The sequence below is a fragment of the Oryza glaberrima genome, chromosome 8, assembly GCF_000147395.1.
Source record: "Oryza glaberrima chromosome 8, OglaRS2, whole genome shotgun sequence".
In the NCBI taxonomy this organism is placed as follows: domain Eukaryota; kingdom Viridiplantae; phylum Streptophyta; class Magnoliopsida; order Poales; family Poaceae; genus Oryza; species Oryza glaberrima.
In genome coordinates this window covers 3,986,740-4,011,271 of record NC_068333.1, presented here as the reverse complement: position 1 = coordinate 4,011,271, position 24,532 = coordinate 3,986,740, and the positions used below count along the sequence as shown (strand labels likewise).

General features: G+C 44.2%; 5 protein-coding genes across 5 annotated transcripts; all 5 read left to right on the top strand.

The window, feature by feature from the left end:
• The first annotated feature begins 427 nt into the window (after positions 1 to 427).
• Positions 428 to 1,917, top strand: LOC127782655 (uncharacterized). Its single transcript, XM_052309924.1, has 2 exons — positions 428 to 1,216; positions 1,313 to 1,917. Exons 1-2 carry the CDS (start codon positions 482 to 484, stop codon positions 1,553 to 1,555), a joined length of 978 nt encoding a protein of 325 aa, XP_052165884.1. The 5' UTR covers positions 428 to 481; the 3' UTR covers positions 1,556 to 1,917.
• A 3,382-nt stretch (positions 1,918 to 5,299) lies between these two features.
• Positions 5,300 to 6,506, top strand: LOC127782699 (uncharacterized). Its single transcript, XM_052309966.1, has 2 exons — positions 5,300 to 6,093; positions 6,195 to 6,506. The coding sequence occupies exons 1-2, from the start codon at positions 5,461 to 5,463 to the stop codon at positions 6,414 to 6,416; spliced, it is 855 nt and encodes a 284-aa protein (XP_052165926.1). The 5' UTR covers positions 5,300 to 5,460; the 3' UTR covers positions 6,417 to 6,506.
• A 3,224-nt stretch (positions 6,507 to 9,730) lies between these two features.
• LOC127782650 (uncharacterized) lies at positions 9,731 to 11,019 on the top strand. Its single transcript, XM_052309919.1, has 3 exons — positions 9,731 to 9,927; positions 10,078 to 10,357; positions 10,603 to 11,019. The coding sequence occupies exons 2-3, from the start codon at positions 10,139 to 10,141 to the stop codon at positions 10,819 to 10,821; spliced, it is 438 nt and encodes a 145-aa protein (XP_052165879.1). The 5' UTR covers positions 9,731 to 9,927; positions 10,078 to 10,138; the 3' UTR covers positions 10,822 to 11,019.
• Positions 11,020 to 16,101: 5,082 nt separating this feature from the next.
• On the top strand, positions 16,102 to 17,417 carry LOC127782649 (uncharacterized). The gene is made up of 3 exons (XM_052309917.1): positions 16,102 to 16,226; positions 16,374 to 16,692; positions 16,984 to 17,417. Exons 1-3 carry the CDS (start codon positions 16,162 to 16,164, stop codon positions 17,197 to 17,199), a joined length of 600 nt encoding a protein of 199 aa, XP_052165877.1. The 5' UTR covers positions 16,102 to 16,161; the 3' UTR covers positions 17,200 to 17,417.
• Positions 17,418 to 22,752: 5,335 nt separating this feature from the next.
• LOC127783368 (uncharacterized) lies at positions 22,753 to 23,930 on the top strand. Its single transcript, XM_052310628.1, has 2 exons — positions 22,753 to 23,390; positions 23,482 to 23,930. Exons 1-2 carry the CDS (start codon positions 22,776 to 22,778, stop codon positions 23,725 to 23,727), a joined length of 861 nt encoding a protein of 286 aa, XP_052166588.1. The 5' UTR covers positions 22,753 to 22,775; the 3' UTR covers positions 23,728 to 23,930.
• Positions 23,931 to 24,532: the final 602 nt, after the last annotated feature.

Here is a 24,532-nt window from a genome sequence, read left to right as displayed (position 1 = left end):
ACTCTTCCTTCATGAATTTATTACGCTTTGAGTTGAAAGAAAGTAGAAAACATAATTCTGATACATTTGAAAATCGATTTTCTACCATCCATCTTATCGGAAAGAAGATATATAGCAGTTCTAAATGAAGAGGAAGCTGAACTAGGGATACAAGTGGACAATTCTGTTATATAAAAGCCCGCTTACTAATTCACTGTCTATATGATGGTACAATTACTTTAAAAAACCTCTTAAGTGTGATAAGTGAGTAAAGAAAACATGCTTGCTCGTTCCACTTGCATCCTAATTTTGGGACAGCGGCACCGCCACGTGTCACTTGGCAGCCGCCGGGACTCGTGTCGAGATGCCATTCAACGGGGCCACCTGTCCGGCTGCCCCCCCTACTATTTCCTAGTCCCCAGCTCACCACCGCTAACCACCACGCAAAACAAACAGCTTTGCTGCTGCTCTGCTCCGGCTCTGCTCGATCGTGCCACGGAAGATGGCGGCGAAGAAGTCCGGCGAGTTCGCGGTCGTGCCCGTCGCGGCGCATCCCCAGGACAGTCACTGCGCCTCCGAGCCGGAGCCCGTCGCCGAGGGCCTCATCCTGGGCAAGGACCGCGCCGACGCCGGGGCGGGCGTCCTAGCGCGCGATCACCGCGCGCCGTGCGCCGACCGCGACGCTGCGCGGCCACGACTGACCGTGGCCGACATCGACGGCGCCGACGTCTTCGCGCGCGAGCGCGGCGTGTCCTCCCGCGAGGCCCTCCTCGGCAAGAACGGCCCCGCCGGTCTGGCCGTGTCCGACCTCTTCTTCAAGCGCGAGACCGGCGCGCCGCTCGTGGACATGGCCCGTGCCGGCGGGCTGACCGTGGGTGGCACCAACGCCGACGACGTCTTCGCGCGCGAGCGCGGCGTGTCTGAGTCCGACCTCCTCCCGCATGAGACCGGCGAGCCCCTCCTCCTCCTCCTCGACAAGCACCGCGACGCCGGAACGGGCGTGTTCGCGCGTGAGCGCGGCATGTCATTCGGCGACGCCCTCCTGGGAAAGAATCACCCCGCTGGGCTGCGCGAGATCGACGCACCTCTCCTGGACAAGAAATTCTTCTCCGGCGACTACTCCTTCGCGCGCAAGACAGCCGCGCCGCCCTTCCCCGGGCTTGTCGCGGCCGACGAGCACGGCGTGCGCACCGACAAGGCTCTCCGCCCGGCGCCTTCCGCCCCGCACTCGGAGCAGGTAGACTAGCGAGCCAAATTCGATGCCCACCATTTCTTACTCTCGAGCTGCTTCTCTTCTACAAAGATTCAATTGATCAACTGTTCGATTCTGCAGGTTGCCATTGATGTTCTTGTTGTGGGTGCCAAGGAAGTGCCGGCAGCGGCAGATGCAGCGGCAGGTGCAGATTCTGGCGGCGGCCATGGCAGCAACCTGCCAACTGTGGTGGGGATTTTCGCTGCTTCAACCGCCGTCACCATGGTCGCCGCCGGCGCCGTCAGCCCGCCGGTGGCGTTTGGTGCCTTTCTCCTGCTGCTCGGCGGCCTCTTTGTTTCTGTCTCCGGTGTTCTTGAGAATTAGGTTGATGGTGTCGGACGAAAATCGGGGAATAATTTTGTAGGATTTGGATCCTTTACCGATGAATTTGGACCGAATTCATAGCATGACATGGTGCTTCATTAACAATTACAGTGATGCGACATATCAAACTATGGGTCAGATCCAACGCCACTTGTACAAGATCTAGTCCCATATACTCAGTTCCTTCAACTGCGGTTTAGCAATAATGTAGATGGTAACAGTGGATATTGGTGTGATCAATTGGTGCTACTGCTACACGAAATGTTTTTTTTATCTAATGTTTCAGAATGTAGTGTTGAGGTGAATTTACAAGGCCATGCTGAATTTTGCTGTTAATCTATGAGGAACTGAATTGTATCTTATACGATCTTGTCGAAAATAAATTTGTGTGTACCAAAGCATAGTACTCCATCTTGATAGGCTGATAGTATCAATAGGATGAACACAACTCGTTTCAATTCTTGAGGTTTTGTCTGCTCTGCCGTGGAAGTCCAAAAGAAAAGAGGCAGAAGAACATTTCAGACATTTTCTAGTACTGCAAGTTGGCAAGAGGCTAATGCGTGTGCCCTTATCCGATTTGAGTTCTTCAAGTCAATTTTAAGAAGAATAGAAAAGGACGTTTTGTCCTCAGTCTCATAGCTAGTTAATTAGTTGAGTCGTCAAAAGCTTTCGTTGTGTTCACGTGTAACAAAAAAAGCTTTCGTTTCGTTGTGAAATGGGTCTTGCGCCAAAATTTCTCGAATTCTCAAATGAATACCCGAAATAAACTTAGCTTGGCATCCATCTTGCAGTGTTAACAGAGATTAATTTTGCCGATTAGATGAGGCTTAGCCGAATCTTGATAATCCTAATTTAACCTTTAATCCAGTACAATTCAGCATACATTCTACACGCAATGCAATCTGCAATAGTCCAACCAAATGAAAGTTTAGTTCCTTAATTTCAGTAGTATCAAATCCTTTTTGTTGCTGATTGAAAATTTGTCGAGCGGCAGACAGACGCATCAGCTACAGTTTCCACGAAAAAGACTAGTGTTCTTTTCATGGGAAAAACAAGGGAGATGATGGATGGTGTTTTCTTCAGGTAATAGTGCCAACAAGTTGGCGAGGTTCAGATTGTGCGGATGAAAAGATAGACCATGACCATGACACAGACTGATTAAAACGACGTTGTGGTGCTAGTATTATATTCGCATGCTCCGTGATGTACATTTGGGATTAAAAAAAAATACTCCCTCCGTTTCTAAATATTTGACACCGTTGACTTTTTAGCACATATTTGACCGCTCGTCTTATTCAAAAACTTTTGTGAAATATGTAAAACTATACGTATACATATAAGTATATTTAACCATGAATCAAATGATAGGAAAAGAATTAATTATTGCTTAAATTTTTTTTAATAAGACGAATGGTCAAACATATTTAAAAAAGTCAACAGCGTTAAATATTTAGAAACGGAGGGAGGACGAATTAGCCCCTTGGAACCGACTCAGCGGTTGGGAGAACATACTGCTGTTTTTGCTGCAATTGTTCAGATTACAATTGAATTCAGCTGAAGCGTGTCGTCAAAGGGACCGGCTGGTGCCGTCCGATCGCCCGAAACAACGCGTAGGGTTCGTGAAATCTGATGAAATTTAATTTTATCAGTAAAGAAAATCTCTATTGCTGCTCTAAACAAATTAATATCGTTTTGTGGCCTCATTAATTAAAAATGTATAGAGAGACTTACGCCGTGTTTAGTTCCAAAGTTATTCTTTAAATTTCTAACTTTTTCATCACTTCAAAACTTTCCTACACATATAAACTTTTAACTTTTCCATCACATCGTCTCAATTTCAACCAAACTTCCAATTTTGGTGTGAACTAAACACAGCCTTAACAGTTCAGAACTTAAGATCAAACCACCAATTGCAGGGGGGTCGACATCTATATAACTAGTTGACGATGATGTATATGTTATTTAGATAATACAATTTCGTTTTGAGAGATCCAGCTTTTACTGGCTTATATTGAAGTATAAGATTAGTCTACCACAAAATTCACAAGCTATATAGGAAAAGAACAAAGGTAAAAGGAAGGGAAAATGTCATTTTGATCTGGACTGCCAGCAGTTAGAGAAGAGATAAGTACTTACTAAACAAAGAGATGATTAGATGATTAGTTTATCCAACGTAATATGCCATGAAGACAGACATGTGACTGTCCACGTCGATTGGTCCAAATAAACTTTCTATTTCGGTCATCCCAACACTTTCCTTTTCTTTTTCTTTTTTTTTTTAAAGAAAGAGGGAAAGCATTTGTGTGCAGTATCGCGCCGCAGTATTATCTGGAGATATCATAACAGGGAGGCAAATAAACAACATTTGTCCAACTTTGTTTTCTTTTAACAAGAAAAGAGAGGATTGGATCAAATGATGATTTAGTTTTACAAGAAGAGCACAGATTTTATTTTCATTTTCTTTTGAACGTCAAGAGGACCCCAAGTTGTTTAAGAGAGTAAGGGTGTGTTTAGTTCACGCCAAAATTGGAAGTTTGGTTGAAATTGGAACGATGTGATGGAAAAGTTGGAAGTTTGTGTGAGTAGGGGTGTGTTTAGTTCATGCCAAAATTAGAAGTTTGGTTGAAATTGAAACGATGTGATGAAAAAGTTGGAGGTTTGTGTGTGTAAGAAAGTTTTGATGTGATGGAAAAGTTGAAAGTTTGAAGAAAAAGTTATAAACTAAACCGGGCCTAAGCATTGCGGTCTAGTTCAACAAGATTTGACGTGACATTTTCTTAATTCTCGGGAAATTAAAATTAAAAGAAAATGAAAGGAGATAGAGGGGCTGCAAGGACGTGATTGAACTTTTTATATATAGTCCAGATGCACAGTTAAGGAATTCAACGGTATCATAAACCCAAATGCACATATACAAGCTGCATAGGTCCATGAAGATGAACGCATGGCGAATTGGCAAAATGCTAAGTCTAGTCTCTAGTTCCCTTCAAGGTATGCTGGCTCCAGGGGCATTAAAAATCAGGGAGCGATTAATTAGTATACTTGATCGACGATAAGATTCATACAAGTGCTGAATTATCAATGATCGACGATTAATTAGTGCTAGCTAGCTGGAGTGGCTTATAATCCACCCTTTCTACCACCTGCAATTTCGAAAGGGATTGTTGATATACTCGTAATTTGGAGCAGGCGGTCAAATCCGTTATCCTTCGCTTTTGATCGTGATAGCTCTACGAAGATATGCGACTTGAGAAAATCCAGAAGTGATTGCCCATCGAACTATATACTGTATATTGCTGCTACTAATTTTTGTCTGAGAGAACATGGCACTACAATTATATATTGTTACACCGAGGAGTACTTGTATGGAACAAATAATGCTTTCTCCTATTTTGACTGAGCACGAGAGAAATTGTCTATACATCTCTCCCCCACTTTCTGTTCATTTGAAATTCCTGTTGTTGATAACTCGAGAAAAGAGAGACACTCCTGTATAGTTCTACAATTGAATAATAACATCAGAAGTAGCATTATTGTAAGCTGCAGCCGAACAAAGCTGAAACAAAGCACCCTATTTTGGATATAAAGATTATGATAGTACTAGTGTTGATGGGATTCTGCAAGTGACCCTTGGCTAAAAATTCAAAGGCTGTTCTTGTCAGAAATTCGGAATCGTACGAAGATGATTGATAATAAACTGTCTCATTCCGAAAGTTGCAATGTGTCAAAAGTGGTAGGGATCGCTGTCCCCGTTTATATTATAAAGCGATGCGATGCCATGGCTAACCTCGCAAAGCATCGCGAGCTCGAGCGCTATCTAGCTGCAGCTTGCAGGTGTTCGTCCGGTCTCGTTCCAGTCCCCCCGGTCTCGGAGACGCCACCAAGCCCGATCAAGAGCCAAATTAATGGCGCAATCAAAGATGGCGGATGCCGTCCTGGCCGACGGCCGCGCCACCGGCTACACGCGGGAGCTCGCCGCGCCATCCGCTGATTGGTTTCTGCGCATGAGCCACGCCGGCGGCGGCCTTGGCGGGGGGAACGACTTCACCGGCAACGCCGTCGCGCTCTACTCCAGCGTCGGCGACTACGCGGGCGACCAACGCACGGTGCTCGTGGACATGGACCGCGTCGGCGAGCTTGTCCATGGCGAGGCCCGCAACACCGGCGCGCCTTACACCGGGGCAGGAGGCTTCGCGCGCGGCCACGTCGCGCTGCTCGTGGACCAGGACCGCGCCGGCGGGCTTCCCCTTGGTGGCGTGGCCGACTTCCTCGAGCGCGACACGGCCGAGCACTTCGCCGGGTTGGGCGCGCTCTACTCCAGCAACGGCGGTGGCGTCGCGCGCGCGCACGGACACGGTGCGCCAGCGCCACTCCTGGACAAGGACCGCGCCGGCGAGCTTCCCCTTGGCGGCGTGGCCGACTTCGTCGAGCGCGACATGGCCGCGCCCCACACCGTCGCCGGTGGCGTGCCCTTCGACAAGGCGCAGAGCGTGGGCACCGCGGCCGGAGCGGCGCCTTCCTCCCCGAACGCGGCGCAGGTAAACCACCCAAAATTCAGCTTCTTGAACATCTTTTCGTTTTGTTTTTTTAACTAATGTTCTTGTGGTCTACACGTTTCAATTATTCTCAATCCCCGCAGGTTACAATTGATGTGGATTTCGTTGCTGAGGCGATAGAGGCGAAGAGAGCAGTCGGCGGCCGTGGCAGCAACCTTGCTTCAGCCGTGGTGGGGATTGTCACCGCCTCATCTGCCGTCACCATGGTCGCCGCCGGCGATGTCAGCCTGCTGGTGGCATTCGGGCTCTTCGTCCTCATGATCGCCGGACTCTCGCTGGCGGTCTCCGGCGTTCGCCGTGTGTGAAGTCGAAGGGATATATCGTCAATAGGCTATGGAGCATGTGTGAGTGTGTGGGGTCAACTCCCTCTTGTCTATGGCTAATCGATTAAATAATCTGGGAGGAAATGGTAGGTTTCAACATGGTGAATGGTGATCGATGGATGTTTTAAAGGTTTCGTATGGGATGATTTTTAACATGCTCATGGCGAATTTTGCTGAAAGTTCAAATTCTCAGGATTTCTCTCTTTCATGATATATGTACGCTCCAGAATTTCTCTCTTTCATGATCCTACTAGAATTGTATTGCGTTCTGATAAAATCTCCTCGAAAAGGATTTCTTCGTACGAAAGCATATAACAGGAATAAATATAGAACACACACGCCATATTTTTCAACCTTTGCGGTTTGGTCTGACTACGGAGGAAAAATCCAATAAAGAGACAGAAGCACATTCCAGCTTGTTCTGTGATAGAAATGGGCAAGTGGCTATCCCATTTGTCCTGTTCAGATTGAGATGTCGAGAGCTTAAAGGCGGTTTTTTTTTTTTTGAGTTCTGAGATGATTACCAGAAACAAACTTAATTAAGGCTGTATTTAGTTCACACAAAAATTAAAAGTTTAGTTGAAATTAAAAAAATGTGACGGAATAGTTAAAAGTTTACATGTGTAGAAAAGTTTTGATGTGATAAAAAAGTTGGAGGTTTAAAGAATAACTTTGGTACTAAACACGGCGTAACCTTGGTGTTCATCTTGTCCTATTAATAGATACTAATTTCACCGATTACACGATGTTTTTGTGATGCTTAGCGGACTTAATAAGCCTAATTTCGACTTTAGTCCAATCCGTAGTACTATTGTGGTAAACCTGGTGTCGTCACGATAAGGTCAGCTTGCTTAGCTAGAGGCTAGATAGAGCTCACTGTCACTGCTGACTTCACGAAAGGGTATTGAGCCAATTGTGTGATTGAACGTCTCGTTCATCCTTCTCAGGCAGACGCAACAAAGTACCGCTGCCACGAAACAGAGATATCGATAATGTAGGATGTGGTTAGGATAAAGGGGTAAAATTTTCTGCCGTGTCACATCGGATATACGGACACACATTTTAATTTCAAGTATTAAATGTAGTCTATAACAAAACAAATTACAGATTCCGCCTGTAAACTGCGAGACGAATTTATTAAGTCTAATTAATTCATCATTAGTAGATATTTACTGTAGCATCACATTGTCAAATCATGGAGCAATTAGGCTTAAAAGATTAGCCTCGCAATTCAGCAATCTATGTAATTAGTTTTTTTTATATATTTAATACATCATGCGTGTGTCCAAATATTCGATGTGACAAGATGAAAAAACTTGCCAGAGAATCAGGCCCGTATAGCATAATAACTAATAATGTGAGTTTCAGATTTTAGAACGGAACCTTCAAGTTTGAAACCTGAAGAACTTGCTAAGCTGGTGGTAATTCCATGCCGGGTTTGTTTCACCGATTAGATTATGTTTGACAATGTGCTTAGCGCAAGCTTAGTAAGCCTAATTCTGCAGTATTATATTAATCATGGCCTCGCCATTGTCATACGTAGTACAACTACAGTCAGGTCTTGCTTAATTAGGTGTTGTCACTGTCGACAAACTCCTCGGATGTACTATTCTATTTGTGGATCCTGACACGCAGATCTATTTGATGAATATGTTTCCTAATTGTTCTCCAAGATAAGTTAATTAGCAATATGGTGAAGAAAAGTTTTGGCACAGCAAACCAGGACACAGTTTCACAAATGGATTTATCAGCCATGTACTCTTAAGTTGATTTTATGCACTTTCAAGATTGTGGATGGGGCCATCACACAGATTCTTGGAATTTTAACTTTTATTAAGAGTTTCAGAACTGAACTGGCTCATGTGATGTGAGTTTTGGATTTTCTAAACTGAATCCTCATGTTTTAGACCTGATCGTTCCGAAAACACTTTCAGTATAGGTGACTTGGCCGATGTGTCTTTGGAGATGAAAATAAGATAATGGATGGATCTTTCAACTAGTGTTTCCATGCTTCACCCTTCTTCCGTTTCCAAAGCAGAGTTTAAAAAAAGAAGCGAATATTAGCCCACCACCTTGTGGAGCTAACCGGAAGATCTCTGGGCGTTTTCCCAAAGCAGAGTTATTTTCCCTTAATTTCAGAATGATGGATGTCTTGGTGTTATTTGCTTAGGTGTTGTTTGAATCCATCGGATGTTTGACACTAATTTGGAGTATTAAAAATATACTACTTACAAAACTAATTACATAAATAAGAGCTAATTCACGAGACAAATTTTCTAAGCCTAATTAATCCATAATTAGAGAATGTTTACTGTAGTATCACATAGGCTAATCATGGATTAATTAGGCTCAATAGATTAGTCTCGCGAATTAGTCAAGGATTATGGAATGAGTTTTATCACTAATCTACGTTTAATACTTTTAATTAGTGTCAAACATCCGATATGATAGGGACTAAAAAATTTAATTTTAGTTCCATCCAAACAACTTTTTTTTTTAGAATCAAACAGAGTATGATCAAATCTGGATGGAGTGAGTACTAAAATACTATTTATTGCAGTCTCGTCGCTCAGATTTCTTTCCTTATTTTTTTTCCTGCAACGAATCCGGAATTCACCATCACCATGAAGGGGTGGTACACACTACTACTCCCTCTGTCCCAAAATAAGTACAGTTTTAGCATTGTTTATGTTCAACGTTTAACCGTTCATATTATTTGAAAAAAGATTATGATTAGTATTTTTATTATTATTAGATGATAAAACATGAATAGTACTTTATGTGTGACTAATTTTTTAAAAAAACTTTATAAATTTTTCAAATAAGATAGATGGTCAAAGCACTAAACACGAATATCTATGGCTGCACTTATTTTGGGACGGTGGTAGTACTCCTTATTTCACCTCGCCTGACTGCTCCATCCAACACACGGGTTGCACCGATTTCGATACAAATTCTGCGAATTTTGTTTGAATTTTTCGTCATTCTGAACAGGGCACTGACTGGGCCAAGCACTTGATTGGATGAGGCTTCAGGGCAGCTGGGTAAAGGCGGCTGGCTTCACCGTCGTCCTCTTCGCGGTCGGCGTCGGCATCAGCCTCGGTCGGGGTCGGATCGGGCCCCACCCCCTCCCACCGTCGACGTCTTGGTGGTCAGCGTCGGCATCAGCCTCGGTCGAGTTCGGGCTCACCCCCCCTCCCCCTTGGCGCACACGTAAGCCCTCGGTCGAGTTCGGCATTACAGTAGCTTTTTTAGCAGAACATTTCGACAAACCCCCGGCGCTTGCAGTTGCAGGTTGCGTCCCGCGGCTTCCTAGCGCACCCTGTATATATAAGGGACACCGGCCTCTGCCTCACCCCAACCACCACACCAATCTCCTCCCATTTGAATCCTATCTAACAAATCGCATCGCCCAATCGGATCGGGTGGCGGCCGCTGCCAACGTGAAGCTTGAGGATCTCGGCGCCGCCGTCGACGAGCTCGACCAGATCAGGCAAGTGCTCCTCCTCCTCTCCCCTTCAATTGGTTCTAGTCTAGCCTCGTACGTGACCATTATTTCATCCCCATTTCCTTGTTCTGATTTCCACCGTGGAGTTTCTCCCGTACAGCAAGATTTTGATGTTAATGGTGGTGGTGTTTGCAGCGGATCTAGAGCTCATCACCTCGTGGAGCACACTTCAAGCTCGAGCGTTCCAAGCTCGGTCATGGACGTTCAATCACTGGTTCCCCAAGCCATGACCATGAGTATCTCCACGCCTGAGCTGCTCTTGCCCCTCGGCGAGGGGACTCTGGACGACGTCGACGACCTCCTCACGCGCGAGCTGCGCGTGCCGTTCTTGGCTCTGGGCGCCGCCGCCGCGCCCTACTCCGGCAACGGCAGCGACGGCGGCTTCGCGCGCGAGCACGGCATGGATGCTGAGCAGGTAATTAAACCACCAAACTCTGTTCAGCTCCGCCCTTTTGTTTCAGTGTTAGTGCTAATTTTCGCTCACTGCCCAGTGGACCTGAACGGTTATTTTTTGTTTATTTTTCGCGGGGACCATCTCCTTTTCTTCAACTGCTTGTGTTTATTTACTACTCGTACGAATCGTCTTCTTTTTTCTCTCTCTCTCTGTTTTTTTTTTGCGAGAATTTCTACACGTTTCAATTACGCTATCGACCCCTGCAGGTTAAGATTGATATTCCCAGTGGAGCGGCAAACGCAGCCGCGGACGCAGATGCTCGCGGCGGCTACCTCGCTTCGGCCGTAATCGGGATCGCCGCCGCCTCATCTGCGGTCAGCGTGCTCGCCGCCGGCGTCGTCGTCAGCCAGCCGCTGGCATTTGGTCTCTTTGTGCTTCTGCTCGGCAGCCTCTCTCTGGCTGTCTCCGGTGTTCGCGGTGCGTAAGGGCCATGTGATGAGCGGGGTCAACTTCCTCTTTGAATCTTTCTTTCTTTTTTTCTTTCTATGGTTTGTCAAAATTGAGTAATGGGGGAAGGAGATGAGTCAATGTGGTGAACGTAGTCAACGTACGGTAAGAAGACAGGTCCCATTCTCTGTTTCATATGCTTGTTATGCCAAAATTAAAGCTTCTGTTATGATTTATGAACCGATCTCAAATATGGCGATTTTTTCCGGAGTTCTGAAACGAGTATCCAAGCATGATATCTGACATCTCCGCAAGACAACAACTGTCTGTTGATAGATATAGCTAGCTCGCACTTTAGCAGCCGACGAAATAGTTGTTCTGCTTGGAAGATAAGAAAGAAGGTAGCTGTAATCTTCACATATAAAAACCATTTGATTATGGGAATGGTTTATTTGTCTAAGAGGTACAGACAAAAGTCCAGGACCTTTTCTCATCACAGCAAATACCAATAGAGTATCCCAAGCATGACTTGTCACTCTCTGATCTGGTCCTTCTTCCCGGATGATTGACCTACATTCTCAATTCCAATTGGTAGGACTTTAATATATGATGTTACACGAGCAGTACCATACGTACCATAAAAAAATTCTTACAATTTTTTGTACAAACAAAAATATCTGCCGTTTGATTTAATCAGACAGTATTTATGGAAAATCAAGATGCAATCATAGATTCGTAGTGTGTGGTTAACTCAGTTTGGTACTCTGTAACCAAACTCTACGTGGTTACATCAGTTTCGATGCATCCGAAGCTCTGTATGGCTGTTGTTTCTATCCTTCCTTTTCCTCCCACTTGCTCGTGTGGATAGCAGATATGATCTTTGAACACCTTATCTTCCTTTTTTTAGATGAAATATCATTATATTAATAATGATCCGGCTTTTGAAAGAAAGCCCAGAAGAGGTTCATACAAACACACACCACACAACCTAGAAGAGCTAAAGCTCGAACTTGCAAGGAACAGGTTTACATAAACAAAGCGAAACACACTACTGTGAAGCCAAAACAAAAGACTAAATTTCTTCAGGGAGTTCCACCGGTCTCTAGAGTCTCATCCTCTCCTCAGGTCTTCACACCAGCTTTGTAACTTGCTCTTCATATCTTCCTTTTTAGAGCTTTCCATTTTTTCACAAAAACATGATAATACTATTTAGCAATTGAAAATGTGATCTCATCACTACACCATCAAAAACATAATTGTTCCTGGGTAGCCATAAAGCCCAGCAGCAGGCTGTTAAAATTATCCACCAACCCTCCAAACCCCCCCCCCCCCCCCTCGCTTTTTATTTTTTTAGTAAATTTCAGAAAACTACAACTTTAGTGACAAAACTATCAGTTTGTCGCAACATTAGCGATGAGTTTCAATTTACTGTAACAATAGCGTGGAAAATTAGCACAAAACTGCAACTTTTACGTTATATGCTGCTACAGTACATATAGGTGACAACTGTAGCAGCATATAACGTAAAAATTACAGTTTTGTGACAATTTCCCACACTATCGTTGCAACAAAGTGAAACATATCGCTAATATTGCAGCAAACTGATAGTTTTGTCACTAAAGTTGTAGTTTTATGAAAATTACTCTTATTTTTTCCTTTCCCTACTAGCAAGATAAAACTCAGCCAACGACGTCGGCTGCTCTTCCCAACCAGCAACCTCCCTAACAGCACACCAAACAAATCTCGCTAGCACACATCAGAAAAGCATATGATCAGTAGTGTCTTCTACCATCCCACACATCTTACATTCAATCTCCCCCCTCCTACTTGCATTTCTTTAGTTGAGCTGCACAAGGAATTTGTCCCCTTTAAACTCATGCACATAAAGTGCTTATGCTTAAGTGGAATTTTTGCTTTCCACATCGTCTATAACCGAATATCTACCACTACCCCAAAACTCATTTCCCTGTACAGGGATTTAGAGGCATAACCCTTCTTTTCATCTAGAGCCCATTTCAATTCATCACATCCCTCCCCCAGGGTAACTGATGAAAGCATCTCCTTTAGTTCCAACCAGTTTTCCCAGCTCTTCCCTTCTAAGGCCTTGTTTAGTTCCCAAAACAAAACTTTTCATCAATCACATCGAATGTTTGGACACATGCATGGAATATTAAATGTAGAAAAAAAAAACCAATATCACAGTTTACGTGTAAATTACGAGACAAATCTTTTAAGCCTAATTGCGCCATGATGTGACAATGTGGTGCTACAGTAAACGTTTGCTAATGATGGATTAATTAAGCTTAATAAATTCGTCTCGCGGTTTCCTAGCGAAAAATGTAATTTGTTTCGTTATTAGACTACGTTTAATACTTTAAATATGTGTCCGTATATCCGATGTGACAACCAAACCCAAAAATTTTCCCGAACTAAACAAGGCCTAAGTTTCTTCTGAAAGTGAGGTTCCATGCCCCTTCCTGCCAGACCTCCCTCATAGATTTATTTTGTTGTTCACAAACTCTATACCAAATCCTCAAATATATCCTTAAAGGAACCTTTGTCAGCCACACATATTCCCAAAATCTTGTCCTCCTCTCATCTTTCACTACCCTCAATGTTCATAAATCACAGTGTTTTTTAATCCCCTGAATGCCCTTCCAAAATTGAGATGCATTTTTATCAGAACTCAGGAAAAAACTTCTCCCAACCTTCATGTATTTGTTATGTAACAACTCAGAACATAGATCATGAGGTTCTTTCTCAAGCTTAAAATTCCATTTTGTGAGTAGGCATGCATTCATCTTTCTTGTTTCTAAATAACCCAGACCCTCCAAATCTTTTGGTTTGCTCATAAGCTCTCCAACTCATCAAGTGGTATCTCTTCTTTTTCCTAACCCCTCCCAGTAAAATCTGCACCTAACTGTATCCATCTTTTTGTGCACCTTATCATCTTCTCTTTTTTTTCTCTCTCTTGCATTGCAACGGGATAACAAAACGTGATATTAGAACAACTATCCTCATTTTTCCTGCTCGGCCGTGGACAACAGATAATCAGACTCAACGTTTGGAACACCTTTTTTTCTTCACCTGCGCTCGTGGAAAACAGATAGTATGATCTTGGAACACCTTTATCATCGATTATCCTTGCGTCGAGCGCAGAAAAAATCGGGCGCCGCCTCGCTCACGTGCCTTCGTCTCCAGCTCACGCACCGCCCCCACACCCTAGCATATACGCCGTTGCAACAAATCACCCACATATTTTGGAAACCCACTATTAAGGGAATTCGTTAAATTTTTTTCCACCAAAAATGTTTCACCTAGTGTACTCACAATGTTTCACTATGTATAGATCTAATGTTACAGTGAACTGAAACATTCTTTTGTAACAAATCACCCACATATTTTAGAAACTCTCTATTAAGGGAATTCGTTTCATTTTTTATTCCACCAAAAAAGTTTCACCTAGTATACTTACAATGTTTCACTATGTATAGATCTAATATTGCAGTGAATTGAAACATTCTTTCGCTATTTGCTGAAACATTGTTTTTATATAAGGTGAAATAACGCCCGATTTAAACGATTGAAACATTTTCGATCTATTTAGTGAAACAATTCCGATATACTTGGTGGAACATCGTGCAACATTTAAAAATAATTCAATAATAAGCTAAAAAATTTTTCGTCGGAATATATCCATGTGTAGTCTTGTTTTGAAGATTTAATTGCAACGAATTTAATGATGCAATCGGATCATAATTTGGATAAATAATTTAAGAGAAAAAATAGTTTAAAGTTTGCTTAAAAACTTTAACCATCCTAACTATTGATTACTAGTGTACATGCATAGCGCTGGCATAGGTCGGGGCGTCCGATTTCTTGGTAAAAAATTGGATGCCCGATCCGTAGACGTCTCCCTTTATCATCTTTTTTTTTCCCGCTTGCAAGGGGATAACAAAAGCGTTATCTTGAAACAACCATTAGTCCTCGTTTCTCCTGCCAGGCCGTGGATAACAGATAGTACGACCTTGGAACACCTTATATATCATTCTTTTGTCTCCTGCAAATGGATAAGAAACATGATCTCTGAAAGTGAATGAATTAATCTGAAAACTAGATCTAAATCACATCAACATCAGTCTGACGTTGGCTCTTGTTGTGGCCTGCACTTCGCCTTGATGGAGCTGTTGACGATGCGTGATCTCCCGCATCTCGTTCGTTTTGGTAAATAAACTTGTTTGTGTTTCTCCCCAAATTCCCCTGACACGTGGATAGAATTTAGACGTTGAGTTTTTTATGATACGGAGTAATAGACATTGCCATCAAATATTCTTCATATTTTCGTAATTAACTGGTTGTATATTATGCAGCAGTATGTTTTTAATAGTGGTAGGATTAATAACCTCTAAAACTAGACGAGTTTCGCATGCATTTTCCAAGGAAAGAAGTTACTTTATAAAAATCGGGGAAAGTTTCGTTTGACAAATTCATCATCCTAGATCAGTACGTAGAAACCGATCGAGAGAGTTATCAATCACGCTGGAAGACGCCACAAACGAAGCATGCAGCCTAATGACACGCCATGCTCTGTCAATTGGCGGTCTTGACAGCGATCCCGGTGACGGCGAACGCGCCACCGCGGAAAGAAAGCCTACTGGTTGTTCCCCCGGCGGTGCCCGGGCGGGTCTTGGTTCAATCTTGTAATCGATTACATGGCTCAAAACGAAGGGGTAAGGCCAAGTGTTCTTAAAACAAAACTCTTTCGGAGTTATGGGCTCTTCCCTATGTCCGCAAAGAGTTCTACTTAAAACTATCGTGTCTGCTTGATCCTAAGCTGCAAATGAGTGAAATTTGGGGTAGAATTTCGATCATAAACATAGCTTCGCTTCATGTTATTGGTTCCTTTATCTCCGTCTTATTGGGAAAATGGTAGCTCGAAGAGGGCTCGACTATATCCAATCTTACTGACCCTATGTGCAAAAGTTTTCAAGTCAATTTTTCCTCGAGTAAGTGTCACAAACTGAGAAACAGGTATGATCTCCCTATCGACAAAAGTCCTACTTTTTCACTTTTTAGTGTATTTTATATGTGCTATCATATATATAATGTGTATTTTCTATTCTCTTTTTTTTTGGGGGGTGTGGGGGGGGGGGGGGACGGAGGGAGTAGACGGAGACGGTGGAAAGCTGGCACTATCATTTCCCGCCACGTGCCCGGGATCCTCCTAACGCCGTCATCGCAGCGGCACATCCCGGAATATTCCGTCATCCGCGACGGCCTATATATACATCTCCCCCACCTCTGCCTCACCAAACACACCACACCCTCCTCCTTCCTTTGAATCCTCGTGAATATAATCGCATTGCCCAATCGATCCGATGGCGGCCGCTGCCGACGTGAAGCTTAGGAATCTCCGCGCCGCCGCCGCCGTCGACCTGATCAGGCAAGTGCTCCGGTCGCTCCTCCTCTCCCATTAGTTCCACTAGTTGTAGGCTTGTAGCCACGCGATCATCATTTCTTTTTTCCGTGAGATTTATGTGTTCGATTTCGCTTGTCGATCGTCAAGTGTGGTGTTTGATGGTGTTTGCAGCAGCGGACCTCGACCTCACCTCGCGGAGCAAATTTCAAGCTCGAGCCTTCCGTGCTCGTTCGTCGTCAACGTCCTCCCATCCCTGATTCCCCAGACCATGAGCATCTCCACGCCTGAGCTCCTCTTGCCCTTCGGCGACGACGACCTCCTCACCACGACCACGCACGTGCCGTTCCTGGGTCTGGGCGCCACCGCTGCCGCCACGGTGCCCTACTACTCCGGCACCGGCGGCGGCGGCTTCGCGCGCGAGCACGGCGTGGACGCGGGAGAGCAGTTCGGCGCGGCGCCTTCCTCCATGAAGAAGGCAGAGCAGGAGCAGGTAATGAAACCACCAAACTGTCTTCACCTCCGCACTACTAGTACTTTTCTCTCACTGTCCAGTGGGCCCCAACCAAAAGGCCCCATTTTTTCCCTTTTTTTTGTGCGGGAACCCATCTCCAGTTCTTCAACTCCTCCTGTTGGATATGTCCAAAAAATAAAACTGCTTCTTTTTTTTTTTGCGGGGGAAAAAAATTGCTTCTGTTTTAGAGTATTTAACTACTGGTACGAATCTTATTTTCTTTTTTTGCGAGATTTCTATACGTTTCAATTACACTATCAATCCCTGCAGATTAAGATTGATATTCCCAGTGGAGCAGCAAATGCAGCCGCCGACGCAGATGCTCCCGGCGGCAACCTTGCTTCGGCCGTAATCGGGATCGCCGCCGCTTCATCTGCGGTCACTATGGTCGCCGCCGGCGCCGTCAGTCCGCCGCTGGCATTTGGTCTCTTTGTGCTTCTGCTGGGCGGCCTCTCTCTTGCTGCCTCCGGTGTTCGCCGTTCGTAAGGGGATTGGTCAAATTCCTCTTTGTATCTTTCTTTTTTCGATCTTTCTATGGCTTTCGTCATATTGAATAATGGGGGGAAAGAAATGGTACAAGTCACTGTGGTGAACTTGGTTGACATGGGATGATTTAACATGCTCCTTCCTAATTTTGTTCTCAGGTTCAAAATCTCTCGGCTCATTATGCGAACTGGATTGTTTCTGATAAAAATATACTTCCTTCAGGTTAAAAGTAATTGTTGTTTTAAACAAGACAACTTCACAGATTGCATTATGTTTGACGATGATTAGCGCTGAGATTATTTTACTTTACACCATCTCTGTAATTCTCTACTAATTAAATCTGGCCTCGTCATTGCCGTACGTGGTAAGATCAGGTCAGCTTGCTTAGCTAGTGATTAGTCAGTCTCAGTGCTGACGAAAGGAAATGGAGTACAATGTGGCATTAAAATGGTTGGCCCAATTCAATCCAGTCTACTAATTAGCAAGTTTGTTCTTTTGAGACCAAAATCCAATCCAGTCTACAAATTGAAGTGGAACCGTATTTCAACATGCAGGAATCTCAAAGTGGATCAGACAAACATCAAATCGGGCTGATATCTCCGCATGCAAGACCACAACTGTCCATGGATAGATACAGCAAAACAGTAAATTTGATCCAGTAGCACTATAGCAGCTGAAGAAATAGTTGGTGCTGCCGGGAAGATCAATAAAGGAGCTGGAATGGTTTAATTGTCTATAAGAGGTAGGGGTGAAAACGGTACGGAAACGGACGGAAACCATCTTTATCGTTTTCGTTTTCATATTTTTTTCGGAATCGGAAACACCGGATACGAAAACGGAATCGAATATTATCGAAACTGAAAACGGAGCGAAAACGAACCGGCGCGAATACGGTAACGAAAATTTATCGGAATAAAAAACCCCTCAAACCGATAAATCCAATTGAATAAATTATCTATGTTTAAAAGAGTAATATTGTTAATAAATCCCAATGCAGGATAAAAAATATTCTTATGTAATTTTAGATTTGTATAACAAATATTTTTTTAAAAAATAACAGCCAAATACCATGGTATTCACTATTTAGTGCTTAAAAGAAGAATCCAGGGTATTTCAATCAGAAATTTCTGGTAATTCCGAGACAATTTCCAGAAATTCCGAGAAAATTTCCGGAAAGTTTCCGACCGATTCCGAGTTCCGACGGAAACTGCGCTTATCATTTCCGATTCCTTTTCCGAGAAAATATTTCCGAATTTGTTTCCGTTTCCGAAAAATTCCGAAAAAATTTCGACCGACAGATTCCGTTTTCGAAAGTAGGTCCGGAATCCGGAAAGTTTTCGTACTGTTTTCACCCCTAATAAGAGGTACAGACAAAAGTTCAGGAGATTTTCTCTGCGATCACATGAAGTCCCAAACGAATATCCCAAGCAGGACTCATCAGTCATCACTCTTGATTTGGTCTTTCTTCCCTGATCATGATTGTTGTTGTCCCAACAGCCTACTGAAGAGGTGGTTCCTTGAGAAGCAAGAGTACTAATTCTTGATTTTTTTTTGTTTTTTGAAACAAAGGAAACAACTTTGCCTTTTTTTTATAGGGTAAAACAACAGCAAACCCAAGGAAGAGCAAACACCCAAACAGCAGCCCAACAAACGATACCTTACGAACACCCTAATCTAAACTAAGGGTAATTTTACCATTCTTAAGAAAATACCATAAGATAATATATTTTCTACTTTAAAATTTGGTAATTCCAGATAATTTTAGTTTAAAATATACTGGCGGTACTTTCTTAAACACTATAAAATTTCTCCTAAACTAAACCAGACTATAAGCACCTCAAACACCGGAATTCCTTGATTTTTATTATTGAAAAAATAACTTAAAAGTTATGATTAATATCGCACTTCACGGTGTTAATTCATGATATTTTTTTTCTTTTCAATGCCAGATACTAGTATGAATGCAGTAGGCGAATGCATACTTGCTTGGCGCCAGCTCGGTGATGAAAACGACTTCAGAAGCAAAGGCTTACTTATTTTTTTTCCACGGTGCACTGTTGCTCGCTTTTTCATTTTGACTTATTATCCCCTTGGAATCAACTCGACCGGGTACAACAGTCATTCTCACTCCCAGTTGTTTAAACGGAATAGATTATAATAGTACATCGCTTTGGTCTTAAAAAGTTCTAAAAAGAATAGAACGTCACATCAATTATCATTGATGTGCATGGCACATACACCCTCCATTTAGTTTTTTTAGTTATTCCTAAATAATCTACATATTTGTGTTCATTTATTAAGTCTATTCGTTATTTGTACATTGGAGTAAATGGATATTGATGCATGCATCCATGCACACAAGTATTTATAACCCACATGCAATATCTTGATTTGCTATTGGCTAGAAAATATTGGGGATGGTGCATACATCGAGTTTGTTGCTAGAGTAAATATAGTATGAGAGAGTTATTAGCTTTTCTTGGTCTTGGTGTACCTATAAAATATATATAGATCAATTGGGAATAGAAGGAGTATATAATAATATACTTTCTTCGTTCCTAAACAGTACAGTATGAGATTAAAATTTTATGAGAGAATCCATTATATGTCACCGAGTTTATCACAGGTCTACGATTTGCCACTGGCTTTATCACATTCTACAATATGTCATCGATTTTTCTTAACTTCTACGATTTACCATCGTCTTCTAGTTAGCTTTCGTTAGTAACGTACAATTTTGTACGAATGACCAAAATACCCCTCGGACAAAAACTTCCAAAATTTGGACAAAAATTCTGAAATATTAGATTTTAAGTTTTTGGTTAAATTTTGGATATTTACAATTTTATGTTTATAATATGATATTTCAGAATTTTTGTCCAAATTTTGGAAGTTTTTGTCCCAGGGGTATTTTGGTCATTTGGACAAAATTGTAGAGTACTAATAATTTAGACAAATTTTGCTACAGGACACTTGTTATGTGTGGTTTTAGCCCTAAGACACTGGCCAAACTCACTTTTGGGGGAAAACACTCCATAAATGTGGTAATTTGCCAGTGGACACCGCGCTGATTAAAATAGTACTTTTCGGTTGGGGAGGAGAGAGAAATCGCGTGAAATGTCAAAAATGCCCTTGGGTCCACATGTCAGCTCTATCTCATATCTCTCTCCTCATCTCTATCTCTTTTCTCTCTCAGAGCGCGCTCGCACGGGGTGGCGTCGGTCGTGGCGGAGATGGCGAGGATGGCGGCCGGCAGAGTGGAGCGAGGCGGCGGCGGTGGTGGACAAGCGCGCGGCCGGCGGAGCGGAAGCGTCGACCGGGCGGAGTGGCAACAGTGGCGAGCGAGCGCGCGGCAGGCGGCAGCTAGCGGCGGCGAGCGATCGCGCGATAGGATCCGTGGCGGCGGGCGGCTGGCAAGAGTGGCGCGCACCCCATGGCGACGGCGATGGCGATGTAAGCTCCCACGTCGGCTGATCTCTCCGGCGGCGACAGTGGCGGCGTCGGGCTAGCAGCTGGGCTCAGCAGGGAGGTGGTGGCGGTGGCGGCCTGAGAATGTGAAGATGAGGTGGCCGGGCGCTTCCGGCACTTCTTCTCGTAGGCGATGTCGCATGCCTTGGCCTGGCTGTTGCGGACCTCGCGGAGGTAGAGGCGGACGGCACGGGCGCCGAACGGGTTGGCCTCGGGGTGGCCGCTGTGCTCCTCGAAGGCGGCCGACGAGCGCGTCGAGGCTGCTCCCACGCCTGGCGGAGCGGGCACGGGCACGGCGCCGGCGGCGAGGGGTGGCTCCGCCAGCCGCGCGCTCGTCCACCGCCACCGCCCCCCCCGCTCCACTCCGCCAGTCGCCAGCCTCGCCATCTAAGAGAGAGAAGAGAGAGAGATGAGGAGAGAGATAGGAGATAGAGCTGCTATGTGGGACCAAGGGCATTTTTGACATTTCATGCGATTTTTCTCTCCTCCCCAACCGGAAAGTATTATTTTAATCGGCGCGGTGTCCACTGGCAAATTACCACGTTTATGGAGTGTTTTCCCCCAAAAGTGAGTTTGGGTAGTGTCCTAGGGCTAAAACCACACATAACAAGTGTCCTGTAGCAAAATTTGCCAATAAGTTACTAACGGAAACTAATCCGACGGCGAAGGTAAATTGTAGAAGTTAAGCAAAAGTCAATGGCATATTGTAGAACATGAAAAAGTCAGTGGCAAATCGTAGACCCGTGATAAACTCAATGGTATATAATGGAATCTCTCAAATTTTATACCCAATACAAGTATTTCTAGAAGACTGATTCTAATCCAGCACATACAGTAGCTAGCTCTTCATGGTAACCTGGCTCCAAGAAAACATCAGAGGATATGATCATTAGTACTAGGTCAAGGATAGGATTATGATAATTAAGTACTGAGTTACCAATGATGATCAAATTAATAAATACTGCCCTAGTGGCTTAACCAATCCCCATCCCTGTTCCTGCCACCAAATCGAAGGGATTATTCTTTGGACTTTGCCGCCGGGCAATTCTCTGTTACCTTTATTTCGCTCTCGATCATGATATAGCTCGATGTCTGTCGCTATATTTGATGTAAACTTGCTACACCATTGCTACACCAGGGAGTAAACTTGTATGATAGGATAGTCTCAAATTTTTTGAATTTTAAATTATGATAACATATTACAGTAACTTAACAGATTAAAAGATGGAATTCTAAGGATCAAATTAATCCTGCTTTCGTTTCACGTACGTTTTATTCTTTAGACGAATTTTTTCTTGATGAGCTGGTGAGAGAGATAAACCTTCCCTCTCTTATTTTCTCTTCTTGTCTCGATTCCTTGGAAATTCATGTGTTTTATTTTCTCGTTGATTCGGTATATAACGTTACAAGTGTTATTGAAAAAGATTGACGTGCTATTAACAGGAAAAATCAAGGAAGTTTCCAAGCCAAGTTAGAGCAAGATGGATGGCGACAGTATTGCTGTGATTCCACATTCGTTTAAAATAGGCTGGATAAAAGCATCGGGAAAACAAAACAATTTTGGTGGCAAATAGTATTAACAATGTTCACACACGTATTTTTTTTTAATTCTTAGTATCTGAGTTAAGCTTATAACTAAGATTTTGTGGATCTGTAAATATCGTCAAACTTTTAAATGTTTTTAAAGCTATTTAGACAAACTTTAAATATTTTATAAAACTATTCAGATAAAGTAGAGGGAAAAAAGTTTCCAGGCCCCTTCTAGATCATTCGATGGCCTGTCAAAGATCTAGTAGAGGTAAAGCAGCTACAGTAGCCGTGATGCTCAGAAATTCACTATCATGTTGAACCAAGACTTTTTTTGCGCATAAAAAAGGGGGGGAAGGGAAAATGCCTAGATCAGCATACATCAGCGCAGGTACGGCTATGCTAGATCCGGTGTGGTAAGTCAGTGTACCCATTCTACATTTGGATCCCTATCCTACGTATGCCACGTGTCACTGGTGAAAGTCGCTGACCCCCATTATTTATAGCGGCATCGATCGCCATGGCGAACCTCGCAAAGCAACTCAAACCATCCAAGTTCCAACACCAGGCCAGAAAGCCGAATGGTGCAAGCGAAGATGGAGGCTGCGCTCCAGGGCGACGGCGGCGCCTCCTGCCTGCTGGCGGGCGTCGAGCGGGGCTCCCATGGCACCGTTCTTGGCGAGGCGGAGCTCGGCTTGCCGTTGGGCGAGGCGGTTCTTGGCGCGGACCATGCCGGCGCGCCCTTCGACGAGATAGGCGCTCCCGGCTCCAGCTGCGCCGGCGGCTCCGCGCGCGACCACGGCGCTGGGCTGCTTGTGGACAATGACTGCGCCGGCGTGCTTGCCAACGGTTTCGCCGACTTCCTGATCAAGGGCTACATGGCCACGCCCTGCACCAACACCGGCGTCCTCGTGTCCGACATGGCCGCGCCCTGCACCAACACCGGCGTCCTCGCGCGCGACATGGCCGCGCCTAACGCCGGGTTGGGCGCGCCCTACTCCATCGCCGGCGTCTTCGCGCGCGACATGGCTGCGCCTAACGCCGGGTTGGGCGCGCCCAACTCCATCGCCGGCGTCTTCGCGCGCGATATGGCCGCGCGCTACTCCAGCGGCGGCGTCCTCGCGTGTGAACACGGCGTGCCCTTCGAGACGAAGGCGCAGGGCATGGTCGCGGCCGGTGCGCCGCCGGCGCCTCAGGTGAGCCACCTAAATTCAGCTCCGCCCTTTGTTTCAGTGCAGTATACTGTACATTACTAGGAAACACGTTTCAATTATTCAATCCGTGCAGGTTTTCATTGATGTCCTTATGGACGCCAAGGCCGGTGCATCCATGGCGGCGAAGGCCGCAGCCAGCGCAGGCGCTCGCCGCGGCCGTGGCAGCAACCTTGCTTCAGCTGTGGTGGGAATCACGGCTGCCTCATCAGCCGTCACCATGGTCGCCGGCGGCGCCGTCAGCCCGCCGGTGGCATTTGGGCTCTTCCTCCTCCTGCTCGCCGGTCTCGCTCTCGCTGCCTCGCCTGTTCGCCGTGGGTAAGGTTATGGTCGATATAGACAAAAAAGGCACTCTGGAGCATGTATGTGTGAATGATGTGTCAACTTAATCTTTGTATCTTTGGTTTGGGTGCGTACTGAATAATTTGAGAGGAAAATGGTGAGGATGGATGTTTTCAAGATTTGGTAAGGATGATTTTTAACATGCTCCTACCGAATTTTGCTGTCAATTCAAAATCTCAGGCTCCATGTACAACACACTGCATAATTCTTTTCATGATCCTGTGAAGAACTGAGTTGCTCCTGGTAAAACCTCGTCGGAATGAATTTTCAATGTAACAAAGTATATTTCTTCTGTTCATGGAATTAAATATCTCGTTTTGGATAGCATCGATATGATTTTTTTTAGATAATGGAATAAAACATCCCGGCCTTTGCTCATCAGAGCTACAACGAATTATTACAAAAGTATCACCCAAACACTAAGTGTAGTTCAAATGAATTAAACACACCCAACAAAATAAAAGATCAAACTAAGATAAGGAGATCACATTTATTCAAGTCTATTTGTGAATCTCCATTCATAGTTTGCAAAGAGTTGCATGACCGTTGTCTCAAGCCTACGACATGCAACCTTCATAAGCTCTCGATCATCTTCACAAATTTGCAGCTGTGCCCAAAATCGGAGCCAATATGTTACCCTGAAAATTACTTGCATATATGAGATAGATGGTGATTTTATGACACTCTATAAAATGATATTGAATAGTCTCATTTTTCATAAAAAAACAACATCTTAAACTGCCATTCCAATTTCGTCTTGCCAAATTATCCTTGGTTAGCACAAC

Coding starts and splice junctions, on each gene's coding strand:
- LOC127782655 (XM_052309924.1), top strand. CDS start 482: ATGGCGGCGAAGAAGTCCGGCGAGTTCGCGGTCGTGCCCGTCGCGGCG. Junction 1,217..1,312: donor CCGCCCCGCACTCGGAGCAG/GTAGACTAGCGA, acceptor TCGATTCTGCAG/GTTGCCATTGATGTTCTTGT.
- LOC127782699 (XM_052309966.1), top strand. CDS start 5,461: ATGGCGCAATCAAAGATGGCGGATGCCGTCCTGGCCGACGGCCGCGCC. Junction 6,094..6,194: donor CCTCCCCGAACGCGGCGCAG/GTAAACCACCCA, acceptor CAATCCCCGCAG/GTTACAATTGATGTGGATTT.
- LOC127782650 (XM_052309919.1), top strand. CDS start 10,139: ATGGACGTTCAATCACTGGTTCCCCAAGCCATGACCATGAGTATCTCC. Junction 10,358..10,602: donor ACGGCATGGATGCTGAGCAG/GTAATTAAACCA, acceptor CGACCCCTGCAG/GTTAAGATTGATATTCCCAG.
- LOC127782649 (XM_052309917.1), top strand. CDS start 16,162: ATGGCGGCCGCTGCCGACGTGAAGCTTAGGAATCTCCGCGCCGCCGCC. Junction 16,227..16,373: donor GCCGCCGTCGACCTGATCAG/GCAAGTGCTCCG, acceptor TGGTGTTTGCAG/CAGCGGACCTCGACCTCACC. Junction 16,693..16,983: donor AGAAGGCAGAGCAGGAGCAG/GTAATGAAACCA, acceptor CAATCCCTGCAG/ATTAAGATTGATATTCCCAG.
- LOC127783368 (XM_052310628.1), top strand. CDS start 22,776: ATGGTGCAAGCGAAGATGGAGGCTGCGCTCCAGGGCGACGGCGGCGCC. Junction 23,391..23,481: donor GTGCGCCGCCGGCGCCTCAG/GTGAGCCACCTA, acceptor CAATCCGTGCAG/GTTTTCATTGATGTCCTTAT.